The sequence below is a fragment of the Salmo trutta genome, chromosome 35, assembly GCF_901001165.1.
Source record: "Salmo trutta chromosome 35, fSalTru1.1, whole genome shotgun sequence".
NCBI classification, from domain to species: domain Eukaryota; kingdom Metazoa; phylum Chordata; class Actinopteri; order Salmoniformes; family Salmonidae; genus Salmo; species Salmo trutta.
In genome coordinates, this window is record NC_042991.1 from 3926575 (window position 1) to 3944101 (window position 17527).

Sequence of the window (17527 nt, forward strand, 5' to 3'; positions counted from 1 at the left end):
ACCATAATCACAACTCATGACATTACTGTACTATACTCTACTGTAATATGCTGTATTGTACTGTGTTCTACTTAAGTGATAATGCCAGAGAAGCCCGTGTTTGGAGGATATATTGGCACCGTCTTGGAAATTCTAAAGAGAGACTGTAGATTCTTCAAACAACAACCTTTTTGTAAGATTAGAAAAAAATTGAGCAATCAACAATCACTCATAGTTCATAGTTAAATGCCCAATGAACAGAGTTGGCTCTCAGCTTTTATAGAAAGTCCAACCTCTTTGTCTGAGTGGCAGTTAGCAGATGTGTGCAAACAGGGGTGGGGAACATGGTTTATGAAAGGTGTTTAGCTTGTCTGTGCAGATTAAGATAACTGACGTTGCCACCATTGTTTGTTCCTTCCTGCAAGTTTCCACACAGAGGAGGTCCAGCAGATAGTACAAACGGGATGTCACATACTGCGGTCGCACCCGGCTCTTATCTGTACGCCCAGACTTATGACTAAGTCACACAAGGCAAGCCTGCATCAGCAAAAAAAACACTAGCATATTGCAATGGACAATTTTCTAAGTAAAAACAGTATAGTATGTCTAATTTTGTCATTTTTCATGACATTTCCTCCCTTTTGAGACTAAGTCTCAAACTAATGGAAAGTTACTTACAAGCATTTTCATCAAACAAGCATTAAAAACAAAGAGAGTCACACACTCCATATATATTACCTCCCAGTATTTTATTGGGTAAAAAAACGCCAATGTTTTCGGCATAACTGTGCCTTCAAATTACTGGGAGGTTTTATATATGGAGTGTGCAACTTTCTTTGTTTTATAGCTTACAGTTTATGCCCTGTTAATCAGCACCTCTACACTAAAACATTTTCCCTTGTTGTGTGCCAGCTGATGCTTTTCATCAAACAAGCATTAACATGATGTGGAAAGAGGGAAAAGGAAAGACTTTCTTACACTTAGTACATTACAATTGTAAATTACCTGTCATTGAGTTTCAAACCTTCACATAGTGCAGTTCATTCTCAGAAGAGGACAGGAACATATGAATTAAACATCAGTACACGCTTCATTACCACACACAAGGCAATCACTTGATTTATACCCTCACCCTGGGGTATGAATGTACAGCAATGGTCACCTATCATTTGGCGCACTCTGCAGGAGATGTGATGCTACTACTACAGCGAACTTAGCCTCCGGTTACAAATACATTTGCACATAAATCATTCCATCTAACCCATAACACATTAGCCCCTACCACGAGTCCACTTACAGTACCAGTCTAAAGTTTGGACACACCTACTCAGTCCAGGGTTTTTCTTTATTTTGACCATTTTCTGCATTGTACAATAATAGTGAAGACATCAAAACTATGAAAAAACACATACTAAATCTTGTAGTAACCAAAAAGATTTTATCAAATCAAAATATATTTTATATTTGAGATTCTTCAAAGTAGCCAGCCACCCTTTGCCTTGATGACAGCTTTGCACACTCTTGGCATTCTCTCAACCAGCTTCATGAGGTAGTCACCTGGAATGCATGTCAATTAACATGTGTGCCTTGTTAAAAGTTAATTTGTGGAATTTCTTTCCTTCTTAATGCGTTTGAGCCAATCAGTTGTGTTGTGACAAGGTAGGGGTGGTAAACAGAAGAGAGCCCTATTTGGTAAAAGACCAAGCCCTTATTATGGCAAGAACAGCTCAAATAAGCAAAGAGAAACGACAGTCCATCATTACTTTAAGACATGAATGTCAGTCAATATGGATAATTTCAAGAACTTGAAAGTTTCAAGTGCAGTTGCAAAAACCATTAAGCGCTATGATGAAACTGTCTCTCACGAGGACCGCCACAGCAAAGGAAGACCCATAGTTAGCTCTGCTGTAGAGGATAAATTCATTAGAGTTACCAGCCTCAGCAATTGCAGCCCAAATAAATACCACAGAGTTTAAGTAACACACACATCTCAACATCAACTGTTCAGAGGAGACTGCGTGAATCAGGCCTTCATGTTTGAATTGCTGCAAATAAACCACTACTAAAGGACACCAATAATAATAAGAGACTTGCTTGGGCCAAGAAACACGAGCAATGGACATTAGACTGGTGGAAATCTGTCCTTTGGTTCCAACCGCCATGCTTTTGTGAGATGCAGAGTAGGTGAGTGGATGATCTCTGCGTGTGTGATTCCCACTGTGAAGCATGGAGGAGGAGGTGTGATGGTGTGGAGGTGCTTTGCCTGTGAAACTGTCGGTGATTTATTTTGAATTCAAGGCACACTTAAACAGCATGGCTACCATAGCATTCTGTAGAGATACGCCATCCCATCTGGTTTGCGCTTAGTCCCACTATCTTTTGTTTTTCAACAGAACAATGACCCAACACATCTCCAGACTGTGTAAGGGCAACTTGACCAAGAAGGATAGTGATGGAGTGCTGCATCAGATGACCTGGCCTCCACAATCACCCGACCTCAACCCAATTCAGATGGTTTGGGATGAGTTGGACCGTAGAGTGAAGGAAAAGCAGCCAACAAGTGATCAGCGTATGTGGGAACTCCTTCAAGACTGTTGGAAAAGCATTCCAGGTGAAGCTGGTTGAGAGAATGCCAAGAGTGCGCAAAGCTGTCATCAAGGCAAAGGGTGGCTACTTTGAAGAATCTAAAATCTAAAATATATTTTACATTTACATTTAAGTCATTTAGCAGACGCTCTTATCCAGAGCGACTTACAAATTGGTGCATTCACCTTATGATATCCAGTGGAACAACCACTTTACAATAGTGCATCTAAATCTTTTAAGAGGGGGGGGGTTAGAAGGATTACTTTATCCTATCCCAGGTATTCCTTAAAGAGGTGGGGTTTCAGGTGTCTCCGGAAGGTGGTGATTGACTCCGCTGTCCTGGCGTCGTGAGGGAGCTTGTTCCACCATTGGGGTGCCAGAGCAGCGAACAGTTTGGACTGGGCTGAGCGGGAACCGTGCTTCCTCAGAGGTAGGGGGGCCAGCAGGCCAGAGGTGGATGAACGCAGTGCCCTTGTTTGGGTGTAGGGCCTGATCAGAGCCTGAAGGTATGGAGGTGCCGTTCCCCTCACAGCTCCGTAGGCAAGCACCATGGTCTTGTAGCGGATGCGAGCTTCAACTGGAAGCCAGTGGAGAGAGCGGAAGAGCGGGGTGACGTGAGAGAACTTGGGAAGGTTGAACACCAGACGGGCTGTGGCGTTCTGGATGAGTTGTAGGGGTTTAATGGCACAGGCAGGGAGCCCAGCCAACAGCGAGTTGCAGTAATCCAGACGGGAGATGACAAGTACCTGGATTAGGACCTGCGTCGCTTCCTGTGTGAGGCAGGGTCGTACTTTAATTTGTTTAACTCTTTTTTTGGTTACTACATGATTCCATGTGTGTTATTTTGTACTTTTGATGTCTTCACTGCTATTCTACAATGAAGAAAATAGTAAAAATTAACAAAAACCCTTGAATGAGTAGGTGTGTCCAAACATTTTTACATTTACCTTTTAGTCATTTAGCAGACGCTCTTACCCAGAGCAACTTACAGTAGTGAATGCATACATTTATTCTCCGTACTGGTCCCCCGTGGGAATCGAACCCACAACCCTGGTGTTGCAAACACCATGCTCTACCAACTGAGTTACACGGGACTACAAATGTTTGACTGGTACTGTATATAGTTATAAACATACTTAAACATGCTCATGTCAATTGTACTGTATTATCCAGAAAGCCATATGTATTGATGCACTTTAACATTAGAATTATGATAACATGGTAAATCAAAACCCCGACTATCACCGTCCCCATCATAGCTATACAGCCCAAATTTAGAATGACAGTCTTTAGTGCTTCACTTTGAGTCTATCACGCAAATTCAAGACCCTCAACTTAGTGGTTTGTCAATGACAGATCGGTATGTCAATGCATTATAATCTAAATTACAATAAGCTTCCTAGTGTGTAGACCTCCAAAATCAACATGATACCCCAAATAAACAGTTTAGGGCAACCCTAAATCAATTTACAGGCACAGTTGACCACCCCCTTACTTCCTGGCAATCTTCTTCTGGCATTTCTTCATGTTCTGCTTCAGATAGTGTTTCAGTTCGTCAGTTCGTTTCAAAGTGGATGGCCCTTGATAATGTCTCTGACCTGGGCCGCCACTGTCCTTTACAGTCCATTATGCCTTGTCCATTTTCCCACCAGTACACCAGCAGCATGAGAAAAGTTTGGACAGGATCTCTCCACGCTCACTCCACGTGGACTTATATCGCACTCCTGAGAGAAAAGACATGAGAGAAAGGCAGTTAATAGCTTCGACTGGATGCTGTGTACAGGTTGTTGGCTTGGACTCAGGTCTCACAGTAGAATTGGTGAAAGATAAGGTCATAGTGAACACATTTTTCACCAGAAGAGAGGAGAGAAGGAAGGATGGAGGAATGAGGGGTAGTAGAGAGGAAAGAAAAAAGCTCCAGTAAGGATACAATTAGAGGATAGTGTGAAGGCTGGGTGGGAAGAACAGAATCTAACAGCTCATTAACGTAACCTAACTGCAAACTGCATAAACTTTGAGTCTCCCCTGCTAACAACAGCAAACTGACCTAGATACAGTGATGTACCAGTCTCTGTGACCAGAAACCACAACACCGCACACCAACTGAGATGTTCACAGCAGGGATAATTAACCCTGAGGGACAGAAGTCGCCTCTGTAGTCTAGACCTCCAGTCTGAGTTGTCATCTTGTTTATTTCACGCCGTACCCTTTTATTATGGTACTTTCATTCACATTTGGGTGGAATGTTTTGGAATTAAATGATTCCCTCCATGCTTATTCCCTCCTGATTCCGATAATCCTCCAGCTGGATTTCCGTAAAACCTGGGTTTTCCAGAAAATGTTCTGTTACTTTGCAACCCTAATGCTAATATGTTCCATTAGATTAGCATCACAGTCGTTGAGGCCAGGCAGCTGGTTGGCCTTAACATGGACCCTGTGGTCTGTGTGGAGATTGGGGACGACAAGAAGTACACCTCCATGAAGGAATCCACTAACTGCCCCTACTACAATGAGGTAAGTGCATCTCTCTCTCTTTCTCTCTCTCTCCCGCTCTCCCTCCCTCCCATCCCCTCCCCTCTCTCTTCTACATTGTGAATAATTGAGTTGAAAAAGTGAGAAGAGCAGCCAGCCTCAGTTCAGAGGCTCCAGCACCAGCCTGGCTGGGTTCAGATCAAAGCCTCTGCTCTGGGTTCAACAGGAATCCTTTCTGCCTTGAGCTACACACATTACACTCTTATTTCACGAGAGGCTGGCTGAGCAAAACGTCAAATGATTATTCAGTTGGTGTCCTGATCCTGCTAGACATTAGTCTGTAATAATTCCCCTTGTATTAAATTAAATTTACTCGGACGTGACTCCGAATTGATTCAGCCAATGCTGAAAGAATGTTAATTTGATCATTGTTGGTTGTATTATGTTAGTTATTGACCTCAAGCATTAGTGATCTGGGAAAAACAATACAGTTACAAATCGGGGTATTATTTTGGAAGATATATCATGTCGTATTGTTTTGGCAATATTATTTTTGCGCTCATTTTTTCCTTCATAGCCTGTTCTCCATCTTCTTTCTAAAGAGGGAATGTATTTTCAGCACTTTTATTTCCATGGCTGATCAAAACTCATTTTCTCATGGCTCTCTCTTGTCCCTCTGCACCAGACATATGGTGAGCAATATTTATGGATCATCGAATCGCATTGAAATCACTGTATTGAACCGCAATACATATAGAATCGTGAGAATCATGAGAATCACAATACATATAGAATCGTGAGAATCATGAGAATCACAATACATATAGAATTGTGAGAATCATGAGAATCACAATACATATAGAAACACGAGAATCATGAGAATCACAATACATATCATATCAGCACATAAGTATCCACATACTGTCCACAATGTCTATACACCACATATACAGTATATATATTTATACTCCGGACTCCAACGCTGGTCATACTAATATTTCTTAATTCCATTCTTTTACTTTTAGATTTGTGTGTATTGTTAGATATTACTGCACTGTTGGAGCTTGGAAAACTGGCATTTCACTACACCGGCAATTCAAAATTCAAAATGCACTCGCACATCTGAGCTATCTTTTTTGCAGGTGCATGGTAACAGTTGAATAAGATGACAAAAAGAAGAAACGAAGGCCTTGAGGCCGATATGTAAAGCTTATCTGTTGAGGACAGATGTTTCGCTAGCGGAACGCCTCACCAATATCCAATGGTAGAGCGTGGCGCGAAATACAAAACCTTAAAAATGCTATAACTTCAATTCCTCAAACATATGACTATTTTATACCATTTGAAAGATAAGACTCTCGTTAATCCAACCACATTGTCCGATTTCAAAAAGGCTTTACAGCGAAAGCAAAACATTAGATTATGTCAGGAGAGTACCCAGCCAAAAATAATCACACAGCCATTTTCAAAGCAAGCATATATGTCACAAAAACCCAAACCACAGCTAAATGCAGCACTAACCTTTGATGATCTTCATCAGATGACACTCCTAGGACATTATGTTATACAATACATGCATGTTTTGTTCAATCAAGTTGATATTTATATCAAAAACCATATTTTTACATTAGCATGTGATGTTCAGAACTAACATTCCCACCCAAAACTTCTGGTGAATTTACTAAATTACTCATGATAAACGTTGACAAAATACATAATAATTATTTTAAGAATTATAGATACAGAACTCCTTTATGCAATCGCTATGTCAGATTTTAAAATAGCTTTTCAGCGAAAGCACATTTTGCAATATTCTGAGTACATAGCTCAGCCATCACAGGCTAGCTATTCAGACACCCGCCAACTTCGGGGCTCACTAAACTCAGAATTACTATTAGAAAAATTGTATTACCTTTGCTGTTCTTCGTCAGAATGCACTCCCAGGACTTCTACTTCAACAACAAATGTTGTTTTTGTTCCAAATAATCCATAGTTATATCCAAATACCTCCATTTTGTTCGTGCGTTCAGGTCACTATCCAAAGGGTAATGCGCGAGCGTATTTCGTGACAATTTTTTTTTTAAATGTTCCATTACCGTACTTAGAAGCATGTCAAATGCTGTTTAAAATCAATTTTTATGCTATTTTTCTCGTAAAATAGCGATAATATTCCAACCGGACAATGTTGTCCGGTTGACGAAAAGAAGACGAAAAGAAAAATGGCGAGGTCTTGTGAACGCGCATCTCCAGTCTCTCTGTCACCAGGCAGTCCACTGACAAACTGTGCTGCTGTTATCTGCCCAGAGACAGGAGATGCCTCAATCCGGTTTCTGAAGGCTTTAGAAAGCCAATGGAAGCCTTAGAAAGTGTCACGTAACAGCTCAGATACTGTAATCTCGATAGAGATGCAATAGAAGGACTACAAATTGTCAGACAGGCCACTTCCTGCTTGGAATCTTCTCAGGTTTTTGCCTGCCATATGAGTTCTGTTATACTCACAGACACCATTCAAACAGTTTTAGAAACTTTAGAGTGTTTCCTATCCAAATCTTATATGCATATTCTAGTTTCTGGGCAAGAGTAGTAACCAGGTTAAATCGGGTACGTTTTTTTCACCCGGCCGTGAAAATACTGCCCCCTATCCACAACAGGTTTTAAAGAGCAGTGTGCGGGTTTATTCTTTTTCTCACTACACCCGCAAAAGCACCTGCTAAATATGTGTACGCGACCAATACAATTTGATTTGCTTTTATAATATCGTATCGTGAGGTCCCTGGTAATTCCCAGCCCTATCAAGCATGTAGAAACGTGTTGTGTGGCATGATCGATGAATCCTTCAGGGGTTGATTAAATAAATTCAACCTTTGAATCTACTGAACTCAATGGAATGATCACACAATACATTAGTAATTTGACAGAAAGTAAGGCTACTGTATCTGTCACATCACATCATGCCTTCTCTTCTCCCCACAGTATTTTGTCTTTGACTTCCACGTCCCACCAGATGTCATGTTTGACAAGATCCTGAAGCTCTCAGTAAGTGGCTCTTCTACACACACACAGACACTCAATCGTTCTCTTTATAGTAGCAGCCTTTGAGCATGAAATCAACATTTTATCCTTCACCCACACACTCTTAATCCTACTCCACTGCTCTGCACTGCTTCCAAAACATCCGTTCAGGCTCTGTAGCCCATATGTATGCCCAATGTAGCCCATATGTATGTCCAGTGTAGCCCATATGTATGTCCAATGTAGCCCATATGTTTGCAGTACACATTTTTTTTTTCTCTCTCTCTCTCTCTCTCTCTCTTTTCTCTCCTCTCCTCTCCTCTCCTCTCCTCTCTCTCTCACCAGGTGATCCACTCTAAGAACCTGCTGCGGAGTGGCACCTTAGTTGGCACTTTCAAGCTGGATGTTGGCACAGTCTACTCCCAGCCTGGTAAGTGGTAAGGTCCTGAGACTGGCACATGGGTGATGTTGATGGTTACCATGGTCACATTTAGAATTACTTTAATTCCTGTAAGTGGTTGAAAGAATGATTGATTTATGAATTGATACTTGTCTGTCACAGAGCACCAATTCTACCACAAGTGGGCCACACTGTCTGACCCTGATGACATCACGGCCGGCTGCAAAGGTTACATCAAGTGTGACATCGCCGTGGTGGGGAAGGGGGACAACATCAAGACTCCACACAAGGCCAACGAGACGGATGAAGACGACATAGAAGGGTAAAATAATGTTTTTTTTCGGGCAATAGAATGTTGTAGAAGGGTTATACAATGTTCTAGTAGTCAGGAATGTTGTAGAATGCTAATACAATGTTGTAGAGTGGTCAGAGAATGTTGTAGAATGGCAATACAATGTTTAGAGGGGTCGGGGGTTAAATAAAAAAGTCTGGAGAATGTTATGAAGGGGTTATGATGAGACAAAATCAGGCGTACAACTGTTTTTCAACCTTTTGTTTCTGGTCAGGAACCTCCTTCTTCCGGAGGGTGTTCCCTTGGAGAGGCAGTGGGCACGATTCTACGTGAAGATCTATCGCGCTGAGGGCCTTCCCAAGATGAACACCAGCATCATGGCCAATGTTAAGAAGGCCTTCATAGGGGAGAACAGAGACCTGGTGGACCCCTACGTACAAGTGCTCTTCGCCGGACAGAGAGTAGGTCAACTACAGCCACCCACTACTCAGGAGGTCCTGACTTCTCCATACCATGAACCTGAAACTGTTTTATTGAAACTGTCTGTTTTATTTCTTTACTTGATAAACAAAAGAGACAAATAGCATTACGTAATGGATCACAATCACATTATAAATACAGTATACATAATATGAGGTGTCAGTGTAAGAGTTGAATGAGTGTCAATCCAAACGTATGTTGATGTTATTTCCTCCAGGGGAAGACGTCGGTCCAGAAGAGTAGTTATGAGCCGATTTGGAATGAGCAGGTGGTCTTCACTGAGATGTTTCCTCCGCTCTGCAAACGCATGAAGGTCCAGATAAGAGACTCCGACAAAGTCAATGACGTTGCCATAGGAACACACTTCATTGACCTGCGAAAGATCGCCAATGATGGTGACAAAGGTGAGGTGATATCTGCCCCAACCATAGCTCAAAAGTATAATATTGACAGGACATCAGGTCAATCAAATCTTAATGTAGCACATTAGTCATTTTGGTATTCAGTCCTTTTTACCAAGTCATTTGAGGGCTTTGACACAAGTGTTTAAAGAGAGCCAACAATAGTTTGCTGCTCCTGCACGACGCTACACAGGCAATAGCCTTTCTCAGGACCCTGTTCTTTGTTTAATTCTCCTGTCATCCTCCATCCCTCCTCTCCTCGCCCAGGGTTCCTGCCCACCATGGGCCCAGCCTGGGTCAACATGTATGGCTCCACCCGCCAGTATACTCTGATGGATGAGCACCAGGACTTGAATGAGGGGCTGGGGGAAGGCGTGTCCTTCAGGGCCCGCCTCCTCATCTCTGTTGCCGTGGAGATCCTGGACACCACCTCCACGGAGATTGTAAGCTCCACCGAGGTGCAGGTGGAGCCTGTCTCTAACATCTCAGAGGTGAGTGCTGATTGGATGGTGACTATTCATTGGTTGCCAAGTGTCTGAGGTGAGTGCCATTGGCTTTTTCTTTCAAAAGGGAGTGTACATTGGCTGGCTGTCATTGACTCACACCTCACACTACAGTACTATGTTCAAACTTTCCATTATATTTACCTTTTGTGACCTTTCTCATCCCATTTAATTCTGATTATGAGGCATAGGACCATTGGGAGAAACTGCCAAAATATTGAGTGTCCCCAAATCTTTTCAGTTAAGATACATAAAACCCTATGCGTCTTCAGCTTTGCCCTTTGACCCTGCCTATGACTTCCTGATCTCGCCATAAACAGTCAGTGGTTAGATGTCTCCATTCTGTTGTTATACTACATTGCATTGACATTAAATTGCTGTTAAAGTTGTTAACTGGCCGTTAGGGAAATCAGTAGGCAGTGTTACCCCAGGCTAAACATTAGCTTTCCCAACTGTCCTCTAGCTGTCTATTTGTTTAGCTAATGCCTCCCTAATGTCTCCCTTGGGTGCAGTATGTTGTTGATATTAGTTTGACTATATGCCAGGTGCAGGTGTAGCTATCACCCCTTAGCCTAGAGGAGAGGGAGGGAGAGAGGGAGAGACATGCTCAACATCTCAATCAGTACTGACTCAAAAAATACATTGTTTGATTAAAAAGAAAAACCTGTGTCGGTAACTGAGACTGTATTTGTTTATTTAGCATACTGTGTGTGTGAGTTTAAGGTCAAATGTGGGTTGGTTCTACCTTTAATTTGTATTCTGTTGTTTACTTTGTCTTCTTTATTCTTTCGTTCAGAGTGTTACAGGGAAAATAGAGGAATTCTTCCTGTTTGGTTCCTTCCTGGAGGCCACCATGATCGACAGGAAGATCGGCGATAAGCCAATCAGCTTCGAGGTCACAATAGGTAAGTACTACACTCAAGAGTATACAGTAATAACTTGACCGACTCAATTGTCATAAGTATTTGTCTAAAAAAAGAGTACTCAATGATTTGTATGTTTGGCATGTAAATAAGACAACCATAAAATTCTACTACTCTATTTTCCCCATTTCCTTCTCCCAGGCAACTACGGCAACCAGATAGATGGAGTGAGCAAGCCCTCGGCAGCTAAGAAGAAGAAGAAAGAGGGAGGAGGAGGAGGAGAGAGCGATGAGGAGGAGTCAGAGCTGATCCAGCAGAACTCCAGTGAGGACGAGGCAGATGATGATGGGGATCTGGTATCTGTGTCCTCCTCCCCACCCATGAAACCTGTCATCACAGACAGGTCAGAGGGGCATGGGTTCAAGGGTCAGGGGTCACCAGTGGTGGTTGGGTCATGTTCCGTTAGTTCCTCCTGGGTCACAGCTAAAGCCTTAGTTCTGCTTAGAAATATTGTTTTGCTGATGGGGTGTCACAACTCAAAAAGGTCAGGGTACCACTTGGGCTAGATCTTCTTTACTCATAGAATAAGATACAGTATGTATACCGAAATACTCTAACATAAAATAATGGAGATAAAAGAATAACATGATACAGGGTACAAAATGAAGAAAAAAAAGAGAAAAATGAAAGAAATCAGTTTCCATTGATCTCATTCTCTGAGGGACTCTGATAATGTCAACTCTCTTCCTCTCCCCTGACAGATAAGAGTTGATAGGATCGCATCTGTTCTACACAGCCTAGAAAAGGTTGTTTAATTTGATTTGCACCAAACTTTAGGAACTACTTCCACCTGCCCTACTTTGAGAAGAAGCCGTGTATCTACATCAAGAGCTGGTGGCAGGACCAAAGGAGAAGACTTTACAACTCCAACATCATGGACAAGATCGCTGACAAACTGGTCAGTAATCACGCATGTTGAATGTGCACCATTGTGCAGGATAATATGTTAATTAATCCCAAATAACTCAAAGTATTACATTCTTAGAAAAAAGGGTTCCAATGGTTCTTTGGCTGTCCCCATAGGAGAACCCTTTTTTGGTTCCAGGGAGAACCTTTTTTGGTTCCACGTAGAACCCTTTTGTGTTCCATGTAGAACCCTCTGTCGAAAGGGATCTACCTGGAACCAAAAGGGTTCTACATGGAACCAAAAAGGGTTCTTCAAAGTGTTTTCCTATGGGAACAGCCGAAGAACCCTTTTAAGTTCTAGATAGCACCTTTTATTCTAAGAGTATATTGTATCTGATGCCCTTGTTTGTGTTTGTGTGTTGTGTCTAACAGGAGGAGGGTCTGAATGACGTGCAGGAGATCATTAAGACAGAGACAGCCTATCCAGAGCGCAGACTCAGAGGGGTTCTGGAGGAACTCAGCACTGGCTGCAAGTGAGATAACATTACTGATACGACAACCCATAATTAATTCATAATTACTTTTTGATTTGTACCTTTAACTCTGCATTGTTGGAAAAGGACCTGCAAGTAAGCCTTTCACTGTTAGTCTACACCTGTTGTTTAGTAAGTATTTGACAATTAAGATTTGATTTGATTTTGATTTGATCCTACATATACAGTGACTGGAGTGCCATAGCCAGAGACACAGTGATGCCAAACAAAGAATCTTCTTTTAGTGTCTCTGTGTTTTTACTTTCAGTCGTTTCGTCACTTTGGCCAACAAGGACCAGAACCAGGCAGGCAGAACCAAACTGGACAAAGAGAGACTCAAGTCCTGCATGAGAGAGATGGTACAGCGCTGCTCTGAGAGAGTGATGGAGAGAGTTGCTATGGTTATGAATCTATCCTTATGTAGCAGAGGGTGGGAATGTGTATAATGTCATATCCTTCTCTATAGGAGAGCATGGGCCAGCAGGCCAAGCTGATTCGCTCCCAGGTGAAGAGGAACACAGTGAGAGACAAACTGAAGATGGTTCAGAACTTCCTGCACAGGCTACGTTTCCTTGCCGACGAGGTACAGATTCTGTTACACTCAACTTTATTTATATAACCCATATATATCACATTAACAGGCAACCTCAGAAAAACGTTCAGCAACCTCCCGCCACCAGTGGATCCTAACTCTCCCTTATAAAACACTAGCATAATAATACCAATCGCTTTGCACAGTTAAGAGCACCACTGTGATCTAATAAACTGTACACTCATAAAATGCAATTCACTGTTGAAATAGTGTGCGTCCTTATGGCTATCAATGTTATTTGTGTTATGCCCAGGAATTTCAGCCTGTATTGACCTAACACTTTGAACCTGTATCCTCTGTGCCCTCCAGCCCCAGCACAGTATCCCAGACGTGTTCGTATGGATGATGAGTAACAACAAGCGTATCGCCTACGCCCGCATCCCCTCCAAAGACATCCTCTACTCCATCGTAGACGAGGAGACAGGCAAGGACTGTGGCAAGGTCAAAGCTGTCTTCCTCAGGGTACGTGAGCCTTCTTGGTTCTCTCCACCCTCTGCTTGTTCTTCGAGGGACGCCTGCATGACACAATCAAGGCAGGAGCATTGGAAACACACAAATAAAAGTAACACAAACACAATCATAAAAAAAAAACACATTCCTCAGTAAAGCGTTCCTCTAACAGCAATGTGAATTGCCAGAAAGGCACCAATGCGTCCAACTGTAGGGTATTCTGAAGATTTTTCTATAAGTTAAGAATAACATTTCGAGAGTGACTGGGTATGGACTCTCGTACTTCTATAGGTTAGTAACAATGTTAGGTAATGTGGCCGTTTTTGTAAAAAGGGATTTATAAATGTACAGAATGCAATGTCAGAGAGGGCCAGCCTACTTTCTGACAGAGAATGAAGTGATGAGTGCAAAACCTGTGATAAAACAATTAACTGATGAAAGTCCATTTACGTTAGTGTTGCTGTTGTATGTCTGTGACGTTGTGTCTCTAGAACCCAAGCTAAGACGAAAATGTTACTATAGCTGATGAAAGTTATAAAAATGTCCCTATAACGTCGCTGTAACGTTTGTGTCCCCAGCTGCCTGGTAAGAAGGGGTTTGGTCCAGCGGGGTGGACAGTGCAGGCTAAGATGGAGATGTACCTGTGGCTGGGCCTGAACAAACAAAGGAAGGACTTCCTGTCTGGCCTGCCCAACGGCTTTGAAGAGAACAAGGCTCCCAGGACAGGCTCTTGTCTGCAGTCTTTGCCCCCTATCAGTCTGGTTTATAACAGTAAGTCTGTCTACAATCTGTACCCCCTACAGCACTGTATATACTGTAGCTAAAGTAGGCAAGTACCCACTGGGCACACAGTGGTTGAATCAAAATTGAACCAATTTTGAACCAGACGTTGAATTGACGTGCCCAGTGGGTAGTTCCTTTAAAAGCCAAGTTTTATATTTACACACTCCATTCCCTCTACCATTTTATTGAAGTACGTACTTAAGTGTTGATGGCTCACACCTGTGTATGTGAGTGTTGTCTAATCTCTGTGTCCTCTCTCTGGGCTGCAGTGAAGCAGGTGTTCCAGCTGAGGGCTCACATGTACCAGGCCAGGAGTCTATTTGCTGCAGACAGCAGCGGCCTGTCAGACCCCTTCGCCAGGGTCTTCTTCTCCACACACAGCCAGGTCACTGAGGTAAGAGAGAGGGTGTATGTGAGTGTGGGCGTACATGGTGTGTGCTGGTGTGTGTTTTTTAAAACTTTTATTTAACTAGGTTAGTCTCGTTGAGATACAAATATTTTTCAAGAGAGACCTGTGTGTGTGTGTGTGTGTGTGTGTGTGTGTGTGTGTGTGTGTGTGTGTGTGTGTGTGTGTGTGTGTGTGTGCGTGCGTGCGTGTGTGTGTGTGTGTGTGTGTGTTTTTCTAGGTCCTGAGTGAGACTCTGTGCCCTACGTGGGATCAGCTGCTGGTGTTTGATGATGTTGAGCTGTTCGGGGAGGCCGGCGAGCTACGAGACGACCCACCTATCATTGTGGTAGAGGTCTACGACCAGGACACTGTGGTACGACCCTAGAGGGAGAGGGGGGACCTATCATTGTGGTAGAGGTCTATCTATACCCATAGAGAAGTAATTGTTTTGTGGGATTCAAAGGATACTAGGATTCAAAGTACTGTGAGATCTGTGATCCAAACACGGTGTTTGTCCATATGTTCTTACTGTGTATCTGTTCCTGTCTTCATTTACCATGTTTCTCCTGTTCCTCCTCATGTGGTGGATGCTGTTGGGGCTAAGTAGAGTGTGAAAGCTTGAAGTAGCGCCTCTCCTGCTTTGGGCTTCTGTTTGCGTAGCAATGTAGCTAGTTAGCTGAGTCATACAAGAGGCAAGACAGGCTATTTTAAAGGCCCTTCCCAAACTAGGTTTACCATCTGTCGATGACGTAGCTATAAGCATGTCCCTCTTGCATTCCTCCAGTAGTGGTTGAAGTTAGTAGTTGTAGACACGGTTGTGTTTGATAGCTGAAACAGTAGTTGATTAGTTTGGTTGAAGTGTTTACTCTGATAGTCATGCATGCTTCTCATTAACTGATGGAACCCATAGGGGTATGGCCCCTAGTAGGACTTCTTTTAAGTATTTTGTTAGTCTTACAGTAGCATCTTCTCTGAATAGTCCTCGCTTTTTTACACTGTTTTCAGTATTATGTCTGTGCTTACACTGTCCCCCAGTGGACATGACAGGAAGTACACCCCAGACACGTTGCTTACTTTGTTTTTCTTGCTACCGTTGGTGGCATCCAGGGCAAGGCAGAGTTCATTGGTCGGACATTCGCTAAGCCCATCACTAAGATGTGTGACGAGCACTACGGACCCCCAAGGTTCCCCCCTCAGCTAGAGTACTACCAGATCTACCGTGGTAACTCTACCGCTGGTGACCTACTGGCTGCCTTCGAGCTGCTACAGGTAAACTGATCACACATACACGCACATAGACACATGTGCACACACACACACACACACACACACACACACACACACACACACACACACACACACACACACACACACACACACACACACACACACACTAGGAAACTAACACATAACAAGGACACACTGAGAGCATGCCTGCGACAAGCATGAAAATAGTTTAAAAATACACACCCGACGCACAAGCAAGAAGTTATTGGACAAATGAATCACGTAGAGAATGATCTTCTACCGATTTACCAAATGCATGAAATATGCAACTACTGAACAGTTGTGCACACCCTTATGCACGGAACACGGTGACTAGCTAACTCTTCAGCAAATCTAGAAAAGAAAGGTCTCTCTCTCTCTGTCTTTCCTTTTCTTCATCTGTCTGTTATCCATTTCCATTTCATCTAATTGTCTGTTCTCCCACATTTATGTGTCCTCCTCTCCTTCTTCCTCTATGCCTCTTCTCTCCTACTCCCACCATCTCCTAATCCCACACCCACCCTGTGGTCCCTTGGCCCTCCTTCCTCCTCTTTTCTCCCTCTGTCCTTCACTGAACCCCGCCCTACTCCCCCCTTACATTCTGCCCTCCAACCTACATACTCCGGTATCATGCCCCTGCTCTGCAGATTCCCTATGACGATGAGGAGATCAGGAGGGCTCTGATTGCTGTCCATGACTTTGCAGTTCCTCAGATTAAGGTGCTCTTTTCACTCTTCTGTCCATCCCTCTATGGTCACTCTCTGGTCAGTCTAAGTGTTCTTCTGCCAATGGAAGCTGGTGGGAGGAGCTATAGGAGGACAGGCTCATTGTAATAGCTGGAATGGAATAAATGAAACGGTATCAAACTCATTCATTATATAGAAACCACATGTTTGACTCAATTCCATTTATTCCATTCTAGCCATGACAATGAGCCTGTCCTCCTATAGCGCCTCCCACCAGCCTCCTCTGTCTTCTGCTATGTGTTTTATTCTATAAAGGTGCTTTTCCCCCTTTCTGCCCCATCCATCTCTATTCAGTGTCTTGCTCTGTAACTATTCTCTCTAACTGCTGTACCTCTGCAAAACTAGGAAGAGAATCCAAGCCAAAGTAGGAAGCCAAACTAAAAACTTCAGACAAACTAAGTCCTAAATCCAAAAACTAAGTCCAAAGCAGAACAGCTTCAGTTGGGTCACTTTTATCTCGGAATACTGATACTGACTGTGTTGTATATCAATTTGTACATTTCTACATGTATAATTTGTATATATTTTTTGGTTTTTTTGAATACTTAGTGACAGTTGATTTGGTTGTTTGTTTTTTTTGTTGAGTTTTTTTACCGGTATTTCCAGCATTATCCACTAGGTTTGCTGCTGGTATAAAATCCTAGGAGATGTTTTTTAATTGACGCAAGCTGTCTCCAATCAATGAATCAATCAATGTGCGTGAGTGGGGGGTTAGCCTTAGCAAAGGGAGGCTTAGCTCTACGAATCTTAATTGCACAAAGCCTATTATTTGGCAGAGAATACTGTTTGTAGATCAGTGATTCTACACCTCACTTTGCTCAAGCTGATCCTCTCCAACGGACTCGGAAATTGTAGCTAAAAATGGGTCAATTAGG

General features: G+C 42.8%; 1 protein-coding gene across 4 annotated transcripts in view; it reads left to right on the top strand.

The window, feature by feature from the left end:
• otofa (otoferlin a) overlaps positions 1-17527 on the top strand; it is a 137203-nt gene that overhangs the window by 102387 nt on the left and 17289 nt on the right. For 2 of the 4 annotated variants that reach the window (XM_029733007.1, XM_029733006.1), the window contains exons 9-27: positions 4948-5079; positions 8011-8073; positions 8395-8479; positions 8612-8771; positions 9016-9202; positions 9439-9625; positions 9890-10113; positions 10922-11030; positions 11190-11391; positions 11826-11946; positions 12327-12427; positions 12696-12786; positions 12894-13010; positions 13329-13481; positions 14048-14240; positions 14522-14646; positions 14879-15013; positions 15748-15909; positions 16554-16625. In XM_029733007.1, coding sequence (XP_029588867.1) covers positions 4948-5079; positions 8011-8073; positions 8395-8479; positions 8612-8771; positions 9016-9202; positions 9439-9625; positions 9890-10113; positions 10922-11030; positions 11190-11391; positions 11826-11946; positions 12327-12427; positions 12696-12786; positions 12894-13010; positions 13329-13481; positions 14048-14240; positions 14522-14646; positions 14879-15013; positions 15748-15909; positions 16554-16625 — 2619 coding nt within the window. The remainder of the gene's footprint in view (positions 1-4947; positions 5080-8010; positions 8074-8394; positions 8480-8611; positions 8772-9015; positions 9203-9438; positions 9626-9889; positions 10114-10921; positions 11031-11189; positions 11392-11825; positions 11947-12326; positions 12428-12695; positions 12787-12893; positions 13011-13328; positions 13482-14047; positions 14241-14521; positions 14647-14878; positions 15014-15747; positions 15910-16553; positions 16626-17527) is intronic. The other 2 variants (XM_029733009.1, XM_029733008.1) reach the window with 1 other exon arrangement.